Genomic DNA, 22,017 nt, shown 5'->3' with positions numbered 1-22,017 from the left:
CCATTCATGACGCATCCTTTATTACAGTGGTTCCACTCAAAACTGGTGAAAACGTGGGCCGGTTTGCTTGCTGGCACCCAGAAATCAAATCATGGAAAAATGTTTTAGTCTTCCTTTGAATTCTGAAATACCCAGACTTGAACTTTGTCTTGCCCTTTTGTCAATAAAGCCTGTATCCTTGTATCCTACCATCACCATGTTTGTCCCACAGCTGGATCTTGTTGCTCTACAATGCTCATTTGGTATCTGCTTTTTTGAAACATAATACACTCGTGATATTTCATATACTATATTTATTGGTGCCATGACAAACCTTGATGCTGTAACTGTAGCTTGCTGTAGTAGGATGTCGCTCAGGGCTCTTAAAGGTTTAGAAATAACCCTGTTTAATAGCAAGTGTTGTGGTTTTTTTGTTTGTTTGTTTTTACAAATGGTTATAGAATAACTGACAGTAATATTGATCTTCATAATGCCTTCTAACCCCATCTGCCCTCCTATTAGTTTAAAGTGCTGATGACACGTTTTTGACATCTTTGGCGATGTTTTATAACATAAAAAGTAATTCCCGATGATCCATATACAGTATTAATTCACGAAGGCGCCTATTTTACAAGTTATGATAAAAAACGCGGCTATTTGGGCAAATTTGACAGGGCTGCAGCACCCAGGAGACGAAAGAGGAGGAGCTATATGACGTCAGCGAAAGAACCTTCCTCCTAACTTACCAGTTTGTTGTTGATGCGACAGGTGTTCAGTTTGTCATTATTAGTATTATTATTATACATTTTATATATATATATATATATATATATATATATATATATATATATATATATATTAGTTATTATGCCTTCGCGTTGTGTTGCCGGCTTTTGCTCCAAAACCCACAAGGATGGGGTAAGTTTATTCAAGTTTCCCAGAGATCCCGAGCTGCATGCGAAGTGGGTGAAGCAAGTCAGGCGCACTAGTGACAAGTGGGAGCCCTCACCAACATCCGTCCTGTGCTCTAAACACTTCGATTTGGATTGTTTTGACACCCTTCCCAGCTTAAAAGAATCTCTTGGGTGTTCAGTTCAGCACAAACGTGTGTTACTACCATCAGCAGTGCCTACACAGTGTTGCCAGATTGGGAGATTTCCCGCCCAGTTGAGCGGTTTCAAGTGCATTTTGGTGGGTTTTGAACATATTTTGGGCTGGAAAACGTCAGCAGTATCTGGCAACAGATACTGCTGACGTTTTCCAGCCCAAAATATGTTCAAAATCCACCAAAATGCACTTGAAACTGCCCAACTGGGCGGGATTCCTCCCAATCTGGCAACACTGCCAGTATTCCGGAGGGGGTCTACTAGTAGCTATGACGGATCCAAAGACAGTCCTCCTGTCAGAACATGTGTTGTGAAACGACATAAGATAAAGTTACGTAGAGCTATAGATTCTACATGATAATCATAAATGTAATCTTAAAGTCGGCGTGATATCAGTCATGTATTTGCTTGTGAAAGCTTGCGGCTTTCATGTAACTGCCGCCTAGCAACGAGAGGCAAAGGGTAAAGAAGGTAGGCTATCATAGATTCTATTCGGAAGAGATCAACACAATTCTAGACTCCCAGAAGAGGAAGAGCTAGCACTAGAGAGTTCACCGGCGTTTTCATGCGCCATTTCCATTGAGTAGAACCAGAGTAGAACAGCCAGTGAACCGCAGCGTGTTCTTCCGCTGACGTCACAACATGGCCGCGAGCCACGGACCCAGTTTTCTTGCGCTGTGCAATTAAAAGTTGGATATTTGCGTAACAACAGCTTCTTTTCACGTAATTATAACAGAAATCTAACATGTTTGCCATGTTGTATAGTTTATTTAAGAAATTGCATAGAGTCATGTTCATGTCACCAGCACTTTAAAGTCCATTCATTCACCACCAGCCAGTAATATGAAGCTCCATTCATTAATTCATTCATTCATATCTGAAGTATGTGAACCACAGTATCATATGTACAATCTTCTCTGGTCATCTTTAACCCGTAGCATCAGTATATAAATTTTTGTCCCATGTCCTTAGATCATAATTCTAGCAGGACATGCTGTCCAATGTACATGCTGTGCAATAATGATGTCCAAAGTGCTACATCAGCGTGCGCACACACACAGATATACTGAACCCATGTTGTGACATTGATGAAAGGTTCTCTCCAGGCACTAAATCGTTCTCCTGCTCGCTCGCTCTCTCTCTCTCTCTCTCTCTCTCTCCCGTACTCAAGTGCACGGATTGTCATTCATCTTTTCATGCGACACCGGTTTTCCCAATAGGTACAAAGCTAATCGTTTTTTTGTTGTTGTTCTTGTTTTGTTTTTTCCCCCTTTGTACAAAAAATGCCACCTCGTCATTTTCGCCTAGTGTATGCGACACATACAGGCAAAAAAATAATAATAATAATTATAATTTCTATGAGGTATTATGGCCCTGGGGGAAATAAAACCTGCTCTTAAAATTAGAAAGAATTAGAAAGAAAGAAAAAAAAAACACAATTGCATATTACTGAAATCCACATAATGGCGGCAACAACACCAGTAGAAAATCGATGCGTTTGCTTTTAGAAATAACACTGTTAATAAAACAGTTTGAGGTATTTATCATAACACTGACAATGACTTATGAACACACACACACACACACACGCGCCACAGACTGTCTGCAATAGTCTTTGCTCCACATTCAATGAAAATTTCTCCCAAATCCCTGCTAATAAGGACCTTGCACTTATTGTTAGCCACACCATTATTGTTAGCATGGTATCCCTAGCATTGTTTGCTAACTTCCCCCAAAACATGTCTGATAATCAACAAAAACTACTTATAGAGACAAAATTGAGTTAAAACACTCTTACTGCAAGTCACACTAGCTTCCTTTCATTGTATGTTTGGTTATTTCTTTGGTTATTAAAACATCGCTTGCTCATTTGAGTGAAAGCTAAAAGTGGAAGACAGCATTACGCTAATTTGTATTGTTGTTAGCCATGCTAGTTTACTTTTCCTGAAAGAAATATTAGCATTGTTTGGTTACTATTCTCCAAAAACTTCTAATAAATTGTTGCTAATGCATAGATGTACCGGTAAGAGGAGGCTAAACTGAATTCATGCTAGTAGCTTCCTTTCATTCTGAAAGACATTAGCACTGTAAAGACGTTTCTCTAAAAACATTCCTGAATTGAGTTGAGGGGGGAAAAAAGTAATGGTGGATGTCTTGTAGCATTATACTAATTTGTATTGTTGTTAGTCACGCTTAGGGTGGCCAGACGTCTGGCTTTAGGCCGGACCGTCCGTTTTTTCAATGTCTTGTCCGGCGTCCGGCGCAGCATCAAGCCGGACGCACATTTGTCCTCCTTTTAGAGACGATGAGCGGAATTATATAATATCGACTTGCCAGACTGGAAGAGCAGAGTTCTAGAATAACATTTTGTCGGGAAACTGCAGATCTGTGCTGCACACTAGTAATCTACAATAAAGAGTCTATGGCTCGATGTTTTTTGGCATGCAATGCGAACTCCGCACCGCGAGGCGTTGCGTTCTAGAACGCGTTGCGCTCTATCCTTTGATGATCTTCCTGGCGCGTGCCTAGTGCCCTGCCCCCCTGGCCCTGGCTGGGACTTGGAAACACGAGTCTGTCCGGTAGACCAGCTGCTCACAACTTAACTTGTTAGGATATGGATGACAGTGCAAATGCACATCTACTATATCTACCTTAAGTTTAATTCCAGTGGTTTGTTACTCCACAATGTTTTTAATAAACACAAATATGGTGTTCTAGCCAATTAAGAGCTAATACATGAATTATAATAAAGACTAGGCGGCACGGTGGTGTAGTGGTTAGCGCTGTCGCCTCACAGCAAGAAGGTCCTGGGTTCGAGCCCCGGGGCCGGCGAGGGCCTTTCTGTGTGGAGTTTGCATGTTCTCCCCGTGTCCGCGTGGGTTTCCTCCGGGTGCTCCGGTTTCCCCCACAGTCCAAAGACATGCAGGTTAGGTTAACTGGTGACTCTAAATTGACCGTAGGTGTGAGTGTGAATGGTTGTCTGTGTCTATGTGTCAGCCCTGTGATGACCTGGCGACTTGTCCAGGGTGTACCCCGCCTTTCGCCCGTAGTCAGCTGGGATAGGCTCCAGCTTGCCTGCGACCCTGTAGAAGGATAAAGCGGCTAGAGATAATGAGATGAGATGAGATAATAAAGACTATGAATGCTTTAAAACGTTTTATAATGTTGCCGGTTATGTTGCCTATTTGTTCTTTGAGAATCTACAAACGTTGTGCTTTTTGGTACTCAGCACCTTAAGTTTAATTTCAGTGGTTTGTTAACTCCACAATGTTTTTAATAAATATAAATACTGTGTGTTCTAGCCAATTAAGAGCTAATACATGAATTATAATAAATACTATGAATGCTTTGACCTTACTCTTTTTTCCCCACAATCATAATCTTTAACCCTACAAAATTGCGATGTTGAGTTCACCAAACTTGAGTGACTTGCATAAAAATAATCCATTCTCAATCTTGCCACTGTGGTTTACATAAAAATTTGAGGGCTATGAATCAGATGGGATTTGCCATTATTCACCCTAAAATTGATTAGAATGCAGGAAATTGCATCTAAGAAATACAAAATTTTCTGGGGGAGGGCCCCCAGACCCCCCGTCCAAATAATGTCCTCCTTTTTGGTGTTATGGAAATGGTCACCCTAGTCACGCTAAGTTACTTTCACTAATAGAAATATAAGCACTGTTGGTAATAAACAGAAGCTAATTCAAAGAGACATGTGTAAGCTAATCCATATTCACGGCTAGTCATGCTAGCTTCCTTTTACTGTAAGAGACTTTAGCATTGTCTAAATGCTAGCATTTAGCATTGTTACACTGCAGATAATAAATGAAAGCTACTGAAAAGGGACTATAGTAGGCTAAACTGTCTGCATTACTAGACATGCTAGGTTTTTTTTCTATTTCTTTTTTTTTAGCAGACGGATAACGGATTCTTATTCTCTGAGTAAAGCTGGGGTTCACAACTATTGCAGATGGGTTTAGCCTGAATCGGAGGGCCTAAACCCAGTGAAACAGATTACACACCTGGCCCCGGCTCAAGGTCTTCTTGTCCGTCTTCTGAGAGGAAAAAAAAATGAGAAAGGGAACCATGAAAACGAATGCCCATGCACTAGCCAATGGTTAACATTGGCTAACAACAAACCACACATGCATGCTACCATGTGTGCAGCACTCATTCACATAAAGCAGTACAGATATCAGCGATGGATTTATGGATTGACAGCAGTTTTGTAGTGCTGTCATGTTCTTTTGAGTCAAAGTTGAACCTCAAGGAAGGTCTAAGGGCACATTCACACACATTTGTCCATTTGCTGAGTCCAAATCATAGCGAACTTGATACTTTTGGTTTGTTTGCTGCTTGGTTTAGTTCACTGCACTGGAGTTCAACTGGAACTGGACAGAAACCACTGTATTCAGAAGCTCCTGGACCGGTCATGTGAGTCCGTCCAGAGAAATGGTGAAAATGCACCAAGGTTGAATTTAAACAGACGAAACACTACATAAATGAAAGCACCCGCACACATTTCGAGTCTACTCTCAAGTTCCATCACTCATGCAGAGTAATATGCTGAATAATATCTCTTCATCTCATTCACTTCCTCGAGACAGTGTTAATCAGCATGAATTTAATTAGTATTCACTCTTCAATTCAGTTTATCTCAAGCTTACACTGGGCTCTTACAGTGGGTCTTCCAGCCATTTTCTCATATGCCTGAACATGATCTTATTCTCATCCAAGTCTCATGTGATCCATTAGGAGGAAACATCTCATAAATCTTTCATCGGTATGCCAGTGTAGAATGAGACATTATACTTCTGTCATTACTATACAGAACATCATAGTTAAAGGGGAACGGAAGTCATTTTTAAACTTGCTTTATTTCTTAATTAACGTGTTATTCAATTACGTTTTCGGTTTTAGTAACCTTATATCGTGACTCGTATTGGCAACTGATGGCAATTAAATATTATACTTATCGGCCTATTCGGTTTTTAGCCATGTTGAATTTAGTTCGTTTGGTCCACGGCAGGCGTCGCTTATCCGCGCGATCTTCATGAGACTTCACAAGACTTGTGCGAGACTTCGAAACGCGAAGTGTCAGCCAGGTGTCAGTGCCGCCATTTTGAAAACTGTTTTCCAAACGAAATATTGCACAAAAACGAGTTCAAATGACGATTACTGCCTACTTTTTTTCAAACTTTCCTGATTGCTATCAAAACAAACAAAACTTCCGGCTTGATTACATCAGCATTCGAAAGAGGGCGCGCATGTCTTTTGACAACGTTGCCAGATGTTGGTCACTTTGATTTCCGTTGTACGTTTTATTTCCATTCTACGATGTCTCGCACAGGTCTCAATGAACCTTGTTTACGGCCATCGCTTTGACATATGGACTGATATATTACATAGCATATTTCAAACACTCATAACTTGCTATAGCAGTGACAAAATAGCTATCAAAAATGCGTTCCTATATTTAATAAAATGAGATAAATAGAATTTTGATCATAAAAAATTTGCCTTCAGTTCTCCTTTAAATACTTATGTTCGTATTCTATCATCTCCTATCAGGGTTGAGGAGAAATAATTAGAAAAAAATTTGATGATTATTTAATACAATTATGGGATCTACAAAAATGTACACTTTTCTTCATCATAAATTTTCAAAGTTACTTGAAGAGGATTTTAAGATGTATTTTAAGGATAAAGCTTAACATTTAACAATTATTCCACGAACTCGAGTTGTATGTGAACTGATAGCCAACGAGGTGCGTAGTGCCAAGTTGGCTATAAGCCATGTACGACAAGATTGAGTGGAATAATTGTTTTATTCTATCCACATTCACTGGATTTTGAGAAACAGACCATTTTTGTTTTTATTTTTAGCAAATTCGATAAATGTAAAACTTTATACAAAACATCCGACAAAATCATTTCTGCTTAGAATGTAAACAAACCGGCGAAATGACAGGAGCAATTTGTGAAAAATACAATAATAATAATTATTATTATTTTTAAAAAAAGATCTGTTCTTACCATCAAATACTTTTATTTCATATTTTGTTGCCTTTTTTTTGTATTTTTGGGATTTTGTTTTCAAGTGAGTTTTTATTTTGCCCTTGGTTGATTCAGCAACACGTGCCGCCATTTTGTTTTTCTCTACTCAGAATATATGAGCTGATATCCTAGTAGTAGAGTAGCCAATCAGAGCGCGCAATTGCTCATATCCAGTGAATGTGGATATAATTATAACTGATATTACTTCATGTAAAATAAAACCCTCAGTGACTAATATGACTGATATGTTTGTGGCAAAATTCAGAACTCAGGTTGAAAAGATGATTTTAATATTTGCACACGGAGACCAGACTTTCAACAAGCTGTAATTTAGTTTTTGCAAATTTATGTGGATTTATAATCAAAGAACACCACATAAAGCCTGAAATTTAAGCCCATGTAAATCTAAATGTACGACAGTGAAAGACCTATTAAACTAAATTTCAGGCATATTAAGACATTTTAAGAGCCACAAACATCTTTAAACTAATTCAAGTACCACACAGTGTTGATCACAAGTTTATCCTAATCAAGTAGAAATTGTGACTTGAGATGGATTTGAGTAACTGGATGATAACACATCAAGAAATTGGATTGCTTGCTGTAGAAATATGACATATTTCAATGTTGTGATACTGTGAATTTCCTGAAACGCACTTCAAATCCAACGGAATTCCCACATCCACAAAAGACAATCCTGATGGTCAAGTAAATAGACAAAACGGTTTAAATTCAGCTTTCTTCACACCATAATCTCACCAGAATATCTCACTGTCTCAAAACAACATCTAATACACACAAGTAAGGTTCCGCCATCCCCCCTATGAGCCCTGTGGGCATATCCCATAACTTTCACAACAGGCAGAATGAGGAAAACAAGCTTACTTCTGTCTAGCGTCCCCTTTGAGGGCAGTTGTGGTAGCTGCCGTCCTCTCCTGCTGTTCATGGGTGTGCTGGTAGGACTGGTTTGGACTGATCCACTGCGGGGGTGTGCCCTGTCACACACACACACACCTAATTACAACTGGACACGTTTTATTTGTCAGTTTTGAAAGCTAACATCAGTAAGAGATTGTTAAGACTAAAATCACTCAAGTTTTAGATGTTAAAAAAAAACCTAAATGGGCTTCATTTATCAAAATTTGTGATGCAGATTATTCTACTTACTCAGATATATATATATGTCCATAAATGGCAAATAAACCATAAATTTCTAAGCAGGTTCAAGGCATAGCTGATTTACACTTAGTCCCGCCTACAATCTCCATAAAAGGTGAAGCTCACAGTGAGCTGTAAAAACAAAATGGTGAATAAATGGTGAAAGGGTGTACAAACTCAAGAACTTTCATTGAATATATAAATGTCTTTCTGCACTGTAAAAAAAGAATAGTTGAGAATACTTGAAATTTCAAGGCAACAGTCTGCATTAAGAATTTTATGTTTTGCCAATGATAATCCAAACTATGATAAAACTGTTATCTTTATTAAGAATTCTTAATTAAGTCAATTTTCAATTCCTCATTCTGCCAACATAGATTTCTCTTTTTGCTGAACAGTGGCATTCACAGTAGTACAAAAAGGCAATTGAGGTTATCAGACTTTTTTGGGGGGCTTTTTTCACCTTTATTTGGATAGGACAGTGTAGAGACAGGAAATGAGCGGGAGAGAGGGACGGGTCGGAATCGAACCCAGGTGGGTCCCCGGATTTATGGTATGGCGCCTTATCCACCTGAGCCACGATGCCATACCCACAATGTGGGTTTTAAAAACTTTATTTCAATATTGAAGTTTTGTAATTGTGTAGAACAATGAAAAAAGGCATGTATAGTTTAATGATAAATTGTGATAACCTTGGGGGCATCGTGGCTCAGGTGGATAAGGCGCCATACCATAAATCCGGGGACCCGGGTTCGGCTCTGACCCGAGGTCATTTCCCGATCCCTCCCCGTCTCTCTCTCCCGCTCATTTCCTGTCTCTACGCTGTCCTATCCAAATAGAGGTGAAAAAAGCCCCAAAAAAATCTAAAAAAAAATTTTTGATAACCTCAATTGCCTTTTTGCACTACTGTGAATGCCACTGTTCAGCAAAAAGAGAAATCTATGTTGGCAGAATGAGGAATTGAAAATTGACTTAATTAAGAATTCTTAATAAAGATAACAGTTTTATCATAGTTTGGATTATCATGGGCACATCGTTGGCAAAACATAAAATTCTTAATGCAGACGGTTGCCTTGAAATTTCAAGTATTCTCAACTATTTTTTTTACAGTGTGAATTGAACTGGATTTTCATAAATACCACATTGTTTGTGTAAATGCTCCTGTGAACGATTAATGAATAATTTTGATTGTATGCAGGGTTTTTCTAGAAAAATTTAGTATGAGGGCGCTCACCATGGCGAGGGAGCGAAGCGGGGGGGATGGTGCCGGTTGTCCCCCCCGCCGTGCAAAGCCTTTGAAAAATGCTCCAATGGGACATTCTGAGGCTATCTGAGAGGGAAATTGTAACAAATTGTCAACATTGAAAAAGAAAGAAGTAAGGCCAAAAAAAAAAAAAAAATAGTGTGTTTCCGGTAACATGAAATACTAAAATAAGGTCGGTAGGTAGGAAAGGTTTTTTTTTTCTTTTTTTAAATTTTGTTCGAAAAAATTAACACAAGTAAACATCTTACAAAATAGTATTTTGGCACAGAATCCTTTATACCACACATCATAATAAAATAAGTGTTTTAAATCTTTAAACGAATAAAAAAAAATATCGCGAGAGTTCGAGTTATGATCTACGGAAGCGATATTTCATGATATTTTCATGTAATAACGTGAAAACACCTTATCAAGAAATAACGTGAAAATAACGTCCTAGGCTAGGCTACTTCCATTAAAAGCAGACGGCCTAGCCTAGCCTACTGTAGAACTTGGGTCGAGCAAAAACATGGCTGAATCCTGAATGACTCCTATTTGTATAAATAGGGGACTACATAGGCGGCAAAATGTAGTGCTTTTCCCTGCCATGGAAGTGCACTTGTATACTGAAAAGGAAGCAATTTGCATTACAGCCTTGAATGAGGATTCAATATGGCGGCTCGGCTCAGTTTATGGAGGAGGGCTGATAGAAGTGGCGAAACATTTTACTTTTTATCGTTTCTTTCACAACTTGAATGCGTTGAAACAAAAAATTATGACAAACTAACGCCGGTAACACTAAAATATCGAGGGAAATTTGTAATAAAAACTTTACGGTCGGCAATTTCGACGCGGAAATTCTCGATCGGTCGGGTTACCGGAAACACACTTTTTTTTTTAATTTGGCCTAATCTTCTTCTGCCCCGGACAGTCTTTGGCTTTCTTCCGCTTCGTGCCGCGGGATGACATCATTAAATGCCCAAGTGTCAACAAAAACAACTCGCGAACTGCTTCTGTCAAAAGCTCCCGCGCCGGTGGGTGAAAGGTCATTCAGTCTCGAGAAATCTCGCGCTACAAGTCAGCTGACCTTGTATGTAACCCATGTCAAATCTCGCGAGAGCAGCCGCGACAAGTAAACAACATGGCGCCTCAGTCTGGAAAACGCCAATTCGGATTGTTTTTGCACCGTCTGGCGGTGTATCTACTATGATTGGAATATTTTTGGAGCAATTATAACGTATTTGATGATCAGACACATTGTCACGTGGTGTTGCTGGGATGTTTTCACGGAGTCGGTAAGGGGGCGCACGCCGAGAGTAAGAGGGCGCAGCGCCCCTGTTCCCCCGTTTAGACGAAAGCCTGGTATGTGATTTGATAAATGAGGCCCAGTGGTAGATAATTTTGTACTTTTATGACTTCTGCAATTCATGAGCAGAGCTTTAAAAATTATGCTTATGTATTATGTTAACCAAAGGAAGTCATTCTAAATAAACCCAAACAGATGCATCAAATTAAGCATAATGTACCGTGTCTTGCAAAAGTATTCACCCCCTTGGTGTTTGTCCTGTTTTGTTGCATTACAAGCTGGAATTAAAATGGATTTTTGGGGAGTTAGCACCATTTGATTTACACAACATGCCTTCAACTTTAAAGGTGAAAATTGTTGTTTTAAATGTGACACAAACAATAATTATGATGAAAACACAGAAATCTGGGCGGCACGGTGGTGTAGTGGTTAGCGCTGTCGCCTCACAGCAAGAAGGTCCTGGGTTCGAGCCCCGGGGCCGGCGAGGGCCTTTCTGTGTGGAGTTTGCATGTTCTCCCTGTGTCCGCGTGGGTTTCCTCCGGGTGCTCCGGTTTCCCCCACAGTCCAAAGACATGCAGGTTAGGTTAACTGGTGACTCTAAATTGAGCGTAGGTGTGAATGTGAGTGTGAATGGTTGTCTGTGTCTATGTGTCAGCCCTGTGATGACCTGGCGACTTGTCCAGGGTGTACCCCGCCTTTCGCCCGTAGTCAGCTGGGATAGGCTCCAGCTTGCCTGCGACCCTGTAGAAGGATAAAGCGGCTAGAGATAATGAGATGAGATGAGACACAGAAATCTGAAGTGTGCATAAGTATTCACCCCCTTTCGTATGAAACCCCTAAATAAGAGCTGGTCCAACCAATTCACTTCATAAGTCACATAATTAGTTAATTAAGATCCACCTGTGTGCAATCAAAGTGTCACATGATCTGTCACATGATATCTGTATAAATCAACCTGTTCTGGAAGGACCCTGACTCTGCAACACGACTAAACAAGCAACATGAAAACCAAGGAGCCTCCAAACAGATCAGAGACAAAGTTGTGGAGAAGTATAGATCAGGGTTGGGTTATAAAAAATGTCCCAAACTTTGACTATCCCACAGAGCACCATTAAATCCATTTTAGCAAAATGGAAAGAATATGGCACCACTACAAACCTGACAAGAGAAGGCCGCCCACCAAAACTCACAGACCGGGCAAGGAGGGCATTAATCAGAGATGCAACAAAGACACCAAAGATAACACTGAAGGAGCTGCAAAGATCCACAGCGGAGATGGGAGTATCTGTCCATAGGATCACTTTAAACCGTACACTCCACAGAGTGGGGCTTTATGGAAGAGTGGACAGAAAAAAGTCATTACTTAAGAAAACACATTTGGAGTTTACCCAACAGCATGTGGCAGACTCCCCAAACACATGGAAGAAGATTCTCTGGTCAAATGAGACTAAAATTGATCTTTTTGGCCATAACGGGAAATGCCAGGTGTGGTGCAAACCCAACACCCTGAGAACACCATTCCTGCAGTGAAGCATGGTGGTGGCAGCATCATGCTGTGTGGATATTTTTCATCTGCAGGGACAGGAAAGCTGGTCACAACTGAAGGAAAGGTAGATGGCACTAAATACATGGCAATTCTGGAGGAAAACCTGTTTGAGTCAGCCAGAGGTTTGAGACTGGGATGGAGGTTCACGTTCCAGCAGGACAATGACCCTAAACATACTGCTAAAGCTACACTGGAGTGGTTTAAAGGGAAACATTTAAATGTCTTGGAATGGCCTAGTCAAAGCCCAAACCTCAATCCAATTGAAAATCTGTGGCATAACTTGAAGATTACTGTACACCAACACAACCCATCTAACTTGAAGGAGTTGGAGCAATTTTGCCTTGAGGAATGGGCAAAAATCCCAGTGGCTAGATGGCTAAGCTAATAGAGACACACCCCAAGAGACTTTCAGCTGTAATTGCAGCAAAAGGTGGCTCTACAAAGTATTGACTTTGGGGGGTAGTGAATACCTATGCACACTCCAGATTTCTGTTTTTTTCATCTTAATTATTGTTTGTGTCACAATAAAATAACAATTTTCACCTTTAAAGCTGTAGGCATGTTGTGTAAATCAAATGGTGCTAACTCCCCAAAAATCCATTTTAATTCCAGCTTGTAATGTGACAAAACAGGACAAACACCAAGGGGGGGGTGAATACTTCTGCAAGACACTGTATGTACAGAAATATGTTAGGACCTGATCTGTGAAATATATATATATATATATATATATATATATATATATATACACCTTGCATACAATCCAGGCCATGTGAAGTCTTTTGGCAGTGGAGAGGTTTTAGAGGAGCAGGCAATATGAAGCAAAATTTATACGCTGCATGTTGGCATGCCTTTCAAACCAAGTCAGCAAAATCGTGAAGATAAATGCCAGACATTTCTGGATTTGAAAAACAAACTCTTTCTTTCCTCTTTCTCTATGAACAGCAAAAACAGTGCAAATTGATACGATCCTGACTTTGACTTGTATAGCAATACAACAGCATGTCATTTATTATGGCTTGGGTTGATGAGCTCAAGTCCAAGTTCATGATTAAAACCTGGTGTTTTTTTATGTAATTTATCAAAAAATTATACTGATATACAGTACTGTACAAAAGCCTTAAGCACCCTATTTTTTTCAGACAAACTTTATTATAGATTTCTACTTTATGATTTCTACATAATTGAGTCAGTACAAAAACGTTTTAGAGTCCAAATGTTCGTTTTCCAGAACAAAATTAAATGTTACAGGGAAACAAAAGTTTATATCTGAGCAGCATATTATATACGAAAGCACTTTTTAGACTAAAAAAGAAAACATAATGAAGGCTGCTCGGTTTTGGTGCAAAATGAAGAAGCGAGTGTGACAGTCAGTGTCCAGAAGAACTGGGGCTGGTTCTGGAAGATGCTCAGTAAAACCTACAGCTCATTTCCTTATCAAACTGCACTCACTGGACCTCAGACTACTATCTTTTTTTTATTTTAAAGCAATTTTATTTTATTTTCACACCAAATATTGACTTTGTTTAATTTATTATGGCTTACTGATTACTGTTTATTGTATTTTTTTTAATGTTGAAACATTTTATTTCATTATTTTTAAGCCATTTTTGGTCTCCAGCATTTCTTTATATGCGCCCAAGACTTTTGCACAAATCCTTGTATGTTACATAAAATGTTAAAATTTCATTTTAATAATTTAAAGTGGTCTATAAATATTTTCTATTGGTCTATTTAAATGTTCTATTTTTTTTAATGTTGAAACATTTTATTTCATTATTTTTAAGCCATTTTTGGTCTCCAGCATTTCTTTACATGCGCCCAAGACTTTTGCACACTACTGTATGTAACAAATCCTTGTATGTAACTAAAATGTTACAAATAAAACTATTGTAAAAAATTGTCATTTCTGGAAGATTTGGCACATGCCATGTTTCGGAGGCATTCTTTCACTGTTTAGTATTCATTTCATTGTTTTCAACTGTGTGAGTGTTGCCTTTTTTGGACTTTTTGGAGCAACGTTAACTGTAAAACAGCTATGTGTAAGTGCTTGGTAACATTAAATCAATATTGGGTTTTTCAGCATATGCATGTAAGTAGGAAGGAATCAGTGTTACTGAATCGTTTGTAAATCTGGCAAGAATTTCTTTTCTTCAGTTTGGCGTCTGAAAACATTGAAAATATTTATAGACCACTTTACTTAAAAAATGAAAAATATTTTAAAAACCCTGATAACTGAGTCCCATTGTCACTACTGCTTTCAGTTGTTGTTGTTTTTTATGATGTTAATAATCGAATCTAAAATATACAAATAATCCAATTGGGTTTTTTTTTTCACTTTTTTTGATGAACTGCAAGCAGTTCTTGGACATAAACTCAGACTTGCAGGCTCAAGTGCATGTATTTTATAAATATAACTGTTAACCTGACTCTCCTGATTTCACACAGCATCTTAAAGTGCCATTCCACCATTGGATGTATTCTTTGGCATAAAATACAATATATTTTGACAACATATATAAATGGTATCACTAGATAGAGAAATCTTTTAGCTTCAAAATGATATATCAAACATAATTTTTTGACAATGACAAGTATATTAATTTTGCGACCAAAGTCACCTACCCTTTTAATTTCCGCGCATGATGTCATCAGCAGGTTCCCCTTCTTGTGTACCACGTGACGTGTGACGTGGCACATATTATCAGCAATGGCGGATAGAACGCGATAAAAATAATACCAATAAATCTAGCTAACTGAAAGATTAACTCAAAATTTTTCGCAATTTTTTTGGCCCCTATATATGAGGAGAAATGACTCTCTCACTTTGGGGGTTTCCTGGTCTAAAAATAGACCGACACGTGGTACACAAGAAGGGGAACCTGCCGATGACATCACGTTTCACTACCGCATGGAAATTAAAAGGGTAGGTGACTTTGGTCGCAAAATTAATATACTTGTCGTTGTCAAAAAATTGTGTTTGATATATCATTTTGAAGCTAAAAGATTTCTCTGTCTAGTCATGTTGTCATAAAATATATTGTATTTTATGCCAAAGAATACATCCAATGGTGGAATGGCACTTTAAGGCTTTTGAATGAGTGTGTGTGTGTGTTTTTCAGAGACTATGACACTGAACTGTATCAACACATCATACCTGGATTTGAATTAAGGCTACATTCAGTGAAAGGACATCAAGCAATACTTTTGTTTAAAAAAAAAAAAAAGTAAAATTATGAGTTGAACAAAAGTACAACAATCTGTAGAGTTTACAAAGAATGGTGCAAAAAAAAATATCCAGTGACAGGAATGTTCTGGTAGCTGAAAGAATGACTCTTTATAACCATGACTGAAAAAAAAAAATCATCAAATGGTCTATTTTTTTCTCCCAATCTTCAATTATCTAGTTTCCACGAGTCTGTAACCACTTTAGCTTCAGATTCACGTTCTTGGCTGACAGGACTGGAGCCTGGTGTGGTCTTCTGCTGTTGTAGAACATCCATCTCAAGGTTGTTGTGCATTCTGAGATGCTTTTCTGCTCACCACATTTGTAAAGAGTCGTTTCTTGAATGACCATAACCCTCCCGTCAGCTCAAACCATTCTCATATGGCCATTCAAGGTGTTTCCACCCACCGAACTGCCACTCACTGGATGTTTTTTTTTCCTTTTTGCACCATTTGATGTGAACAGAGATTGTTGTGTATGAAAATTCTCGTAGATTAGCAGTTTCTGAAACCACACGAGTGGCTGGTTGGATATTGAATACTGGATCTAGAGTACTGTATATGTAGTTAAAAATGTAAGAAGGAAGTTTACAGGGTAAAGGGCTCAAAGTGGGGGAAAGCATGCAAAAACAAACAAACAAACAAACAAACAAATAAATAAATAAAAATGCTGTAGATGGCTGCATCTCATCATGTCATTGCTCAAATCAGTGAAATGCCTGTGAATAAACTACAGATGAGAAGACATGTTAGATGCTTTGCATCAAAAATGCATCTCCGATTTTCTGATCGCTGCAAGAAAAGAGGGAATAAATTATATAAGCAAGTGCATACAAACAAAAATAGAAAAAAAAATCAATTAAAGAATGAGTCAGATATCTGTTGGTAATGGAGCAGTACTCAATGGAGACTCAAACACCATTATATGCAGTCGGAATATAAATGGTGTTTTACCAGCAAAAAGCAAACTAGAAATTAAACTACACTACAAACCACAACTACAGCACTTGTGGTTTGGCGTTTCTGCAAAATCAGAAAAGCATAGCTGTAAAAGAAGAACAGAAAAAAGAAAGCAGCTGATTGGCTGATTAGTAGACGAGGTAGGAGGGCTGGCCATTGTGGGATTGTGGGAGGGGCATAGGGGAGGATGGTGAGCGGTGATTGGTGATTGGTTAACCAGGGCTGCTAGTCAGGTGGGGTGGCCACTCTAGTCTGGTCACCTCGTTAAGGCAGGCGAGGGCGGCGCAGAGTGTCCGGATGACAGCGTGGGCAAGGACGATCTCATGTGGTGGGCGTCAGGGGGGCGCTCGGTGGAACGTGAGCGCGTGTACATGGGCCGTTCCATTTCACGCCTCTCTGGCATGCCGTAATTCCTGAAAACAGTGTCATGGAGGAGGAGAAACAGGTTGATTGGAGGAGAAGGTTAAAGTTTTAGTGGTGAGGTCGCTTCCCCATTATAAAGTGGAAGCAAAAATATACTTTCTTTGGCTGTCATGTCATTGCTCAACTTGAAAGATGCCAGTGCTGAAGGGCTTGAGACTAAGGAAATAAAGTCATGCTAACAGGTCCTCATTAGTATTAATTACTTTTTATACTTTATTATTATTATTATTATTATTATTATTATTATTATTATTATTCTGGCAGTCTATTTTTGGCAATATGTTCCAATTTAAATCTCTTAAACAGGTCATTGTATACCATGACAAAAAATAAATAAAAGATGGCACAGTATATTTGCATCATAGCTTAATTTAAGAAAAAAAAAACTGGATCAGTCCCAATAAGGTGGTACAAATATGTTCTGAGTTGCCTTGATATCTTAAAATGAAGTGCTGTATTGATCTTATACCATAGCAGTTTGCTTTAGATTATGTCAGAGTTATGTCAGTGTTGTTATAAAATTAATCAACACCTTCTGACCAATCAGAATCCAGCATTCAACAGCACTGTGGTATAAATCGCAAAAAAAAACCAAAACAACCTCACTGTATATTTAAGTTATTCCATGAAATCGAGTCGTACATGAACTAATAGTCGATGAGGCGTGTAGTGCCAAGTTGGCTATAAGCCATGTACGACGAAATTGACTGACTGGAGTAATTGTTTTATTCTATCCACATTCACCGGATTTTGAGAAATAGAGCATTTTTATTTTTTGCAAATTCGATAAATAAAAACTTTATACAAATCCTCCGATAAAATCATTTCCGCTTAGAATGTAGACAAACCAGCGAAATGACGGTAGCAATTTGTGGAAAATGCGAAAATAATAATCCTTGAAAAATAAAAAAAAGATACGTCAAATAATTTAATTCCATATTTTGTTGCTGTTTTTTGTATTTTTGGGGTTTTGCTTTCGAGTAGAGTTTTTATTTCGTCCTCGGTTGATTCAGCAAAACGCGCCGCCCTTTTGTTTTTCTCTACTCACGGTATATGAGCTGATAGCCTAGTAGTAGAGTAGCCAATCAGAGAGCACGATTGCTCATATCCAGTGAATGTGGATAGAATAAAAAACAATATACAGTGTGTTCGCAGTTTATGAGGCAAACGTTCCTAATAAGCTGGCAACTCTGCGCATATACAGCATGTCCAAATTCATCCAACCCTGTTCAGCACTACAGCAAGTAAGGAAATGTAAAAACAATTGGACAAAAACTAAGTACAACAATAAACAAGGAGACTTCTTAAAAGAAAAATCACATGTAATATTTTGTGCCTAAGACTTTAAATATCCAACATTTCACATTTATAAACCATTTGACCGGAGTGAAGAGTTAAACATTAAACACACAAGACATGGAACAGAAAATGTGCAGTGAGTGAAAAGTTGTCCAGCAGCTCTTTTCTTTAAGAAAGAAAATCATCCTGCAGTCTTTGAGGTCATGATTACAACTGCTAATATAGCGGCATAATCATCTAAAAATTTCAAAAAGGTCAAAACTCACAGCCTAATTAACATTAGTCCTTATTAATTCCTATTAATTAAAAGTGTTGAATGTCAGATCAAGGATAATTTATATTGCCTCTATAGAATACGTATCAGCGACATAATTGCCATTTATGGAACAACACTTTCAGACATCCTTTCTACTGATTTGTACATCATCATCACCATTAATAACATTAGTTATGTTACGCCGAGGCACAGTGGTGTAGTGGTTAGCGCTGTCGCCTCACAGCAAGAAGGTCCGGGTTCGAGCCCCATGGCCGGCGAGGGCCTTTCTGTGCGGAGTTTGCATGTTCTCCCCGTGTCCGCGTGGGTTTCCTCCGGGTGCTCCGGTTTCCCCCACAGTCCAAAGACATGCAGGTTAGGTTAACTGGTGACTCTAAATTGAGCGTAGGTGTGAATGTGAGTGTGAATGGTTGTCTGTGTCTATGTGTCAGCCCTGTGATGACCTGGCGACTTGTCCAGGGTGTACCCCGCCTTTCACCCGTAGTCAGCTGGGATAGGCTCCAGCTTGCCTGCGACCCTGTAGAAGGATAAAGCGGCTAGAGATAATGAGATGAGATGTTACACCGAAACACTCCAGAATTAAAAATTTAACTAGATAATCTGATTGCTATATTGCATATAGGGTAAGACAAACAATAGAAGATAACTAAAACTAAAGAGATATTTAAAAACGCACACACACACACTTCCAGTACAGACCACACCCACTTCTCATTTAAAACAGATATTCATATTTTGAGCCCTAAACAGATCCAAATACAGATATGTTTATTCAAAGGCCTGTAATAAAAAAAATCACCTCAATGAGGCTGTCACTCATACCGGCCACTGTTGCTGTGTGTGAGTTTGAAATCTGATCAGTCCTGTGGTAGGAGTAGCAATTTTTGTGAAATTGCATATGGCCCCTGTGTAGCTGCATCCGTGGTAGGTGGCGTCACCTGGTGAACAACTTGTTGGAATATGTCTTTAGAGTCTTCTGGATGAGTTTCAGTGAAAACGTCCCAGCAGTTTACGAAGAGTAGTGTTTAATGTGACGAGTCAGCCAAAATATTCAAACGCCCATAAAATGTTAAATATGACAGATGACGCCACCATCTTGACAACTTTTATACAGACCAACCTGGGGAACACTGTGAGTTTGATCAAAATCTGATCACTCCTGTAGGAGGAGTAGTGATTTTCCTGAAATTGCACGTGACCCCTCTGTTGCCTCATCCATGATAGGTGGTGCCACCTGGTGAACAACTCTTGTTGGAATATGTCTTTCGAGTCTTCTGGGTGAGTTTCAGTGAAAACATCCCAGCAGTTTACAAAGAATAGCGTTTAATATGACAAGTCACCCAAAAATTTCAGATGCCCATAAAATCGTAAATATGACAGGTCGCGCCACCATCCTGACAACTTTTATGCACACCCACCTAGGGAACACTGTGAGTTTGATCAAAATCTGATCAATCCTGTAGGAGGCGTAGTGATTTTTTGTAAATTGTGGACGGACGACGACGACGACAGACAACGACTGATGGACGAAGCGTGATCGCATAAGCTCATCCGGCCTGGCCTGTAGCCAGATGAGCAGATCACATTCATGTTTCTTTGGCCCGCATCTCCACTTTACACTTCTCCTCTCACTCTCCTACTGATCTAATATCCTCTTCCTCTTCATTTCTTCCTTGTCACATCCGTTCCTGGCTTTCCCCTCTCTCCATCTAGAGGCACATCTTCATTTATATTACCCACATCTGCACCCTGACACGAGTACAGCACAAACACTGTAATATTGACTCCAGTCTTGTCGAGTTGTTCAGGAGTGGAGCCACTGCTCAGGAAAGACGTGCACTTTTTTGACAGTTTAATTCAGCCATGGCCCTGTGTTTTTGATGACACATCAGGTTCCATTTTCAGGAAAACGCACCGCTCGACAATTCTGACTGACAGCCAGATGGCAATGAGAGCAGAGATAGAGAGCAAGTGAAGTAAAATAAGGAGAAAAACTCTCACAGCACCTTCCTGTTTGGCTCGCTGATACAATAAAATGCTTGGCAACAATGAGAAGTGAGAACAAAATGGCCAGCATGATTTTTTTTTTTTTTTAAACGTGTGTATTTCTGCATTTCACTGCAGACCCAGTTGGTTGTTCATGTTCAGGACATACAACTCAACTGAACAGTGCAAAACCAATACAAAACCAGTTTAAATGGTAAATATTTGCACTCCTATTCATAATCAAGTCTCATTTATCCATCTGAGATGGCGTTTCTGCAAAAAGCCTACACTCCATGAAGCTCCTCTACACTATGGAGTCATGTCATGGGAACCAAATTGAAATTTATGGAAAAGCGAAAGCATGAAAGAAAGGCTTTGTTTTGAAAAGTGTTGGGGACGAATGAAACCATGTGCAATCAACTACAACTCAATTCTCACTGAAAGCATTTCTGAAGCCTTTTCACTTGTCTGTATGAATCAGTATCAAGCAGCTCATACTATACTGAAGCACTTCATTTAATGAGACCGTCAATGACGGTGTAACCCATTCCGGCCCCGTCTAGTCCAGAAGGAACGATCTAAAGTGGGCCACCTTGCACAATAAAATGTTGTGAGCTATATACACTATATATAAGCTACAGTACATATAGAAGCGATATCCACCCTAGGAATACCAACCTATTTACCAGAAAGAATCCAAAACGGTGAGGAATTGACAGAGAAGAAGCAATTTTTGTTGAACTGCTCATTAAGGCTTAATTAGTCCATCACTTCATTAATAGTTGTAATTAAGCAAATCTGGGTAGAAGTTATATGCACCCTAGATACCCCTACCTTCATACCAGAAAGAATCGAAATCGGTGAAGAATTGAGGGAGAAGAAGCGATTTGTATGGAAAGTGCTCATTAGGGCTTAATTACTCCATATCTTCATTATTAATTGCAATTATGCAAATTTGGGTAGAAGCTACATGCACCTCTGGCAGACCTACCTTCCTGCCAAAAAGAATAACAAGAGTGCTCTAAGGGCACAATATCCTCCGCTGGCAACTATGCCATAACTCTGGTAAAATACAACTGAATTCAACGAAATTGCAATGTGCGTATTACTGACATATAACAAAGAATCCTGCCAAGTTTCATGAAATTCCTCCAAAAACTGAGAAAGGAGTCGATTTCAGAAGGTGAGTATCCTTCCCGGGACGGACTGACGGACAGACAGACATCGCCACAACATCATCCCCCTTCGGGCCTTTCGGCCAGCAGGGCATAAAAATTGTGAGGGAAGTTGATTTCAGAAAGCAAGCACACCTTGATGAAATTGGCAAAGTACAAGTTTGTTAATAATCAAGGGCATAACTCTGGTAAAATTTGCCCAAATTAAATGAAATTTCAATATGCGTACAACTGTTATATAACAAAGCCTTCTGCCAAGTTTGGTGAAATTCCTCCA

General features: G+C 39.1%; 1 protein-coding gene across 1 annotated transcript in view; it reads right to left on the bottom strand.

Moving 5' to 3' along the window:
- The window catches only part of rims2a (regulating synaptic membrane exocytosis 2a), a 454,274-nt gene that overhangs the window by 140,392 nt on the left and 291,865 nt on the right, over window positions 1-22,017 (bottom strand). The window contains exons 20-21 of the mRNA XM_060900221.1: window positions 16,844-16,996; window positions 8,031-8,140 (exon numbers count right to left, since the gene is read on the bottom strand). Of these exons, the coding sequence (XP_060756204.1) occupies window positions 8,031-8,140; window positions 16,844-16,996 (263 nt within the window). The remainder of the gene's footprint in view (window positions 1-8,030; window positions 8,141-16,843; window positions 16,997-22,017) is intronic.

This window comes from Neoarius graeffei, chromosome 19, assembly GCF_027579695.1.
Source record: "Neoarius graeffei isolate fNeoGra1 chromosome 19, fNeoGra1.pri, whole genome shotgun sequence".
In the NCBI taxonomy this organism is placed as follows: domain Eukaryota; kingdom Metazoa; phylum Chordata; class Actinopteri; order Siluriformes; family Ariidae; genus Neoarius; species Neoarius graeffei.
This window is presented reverse-complemented; position numbering and strand designations above follow the sequence as displayed.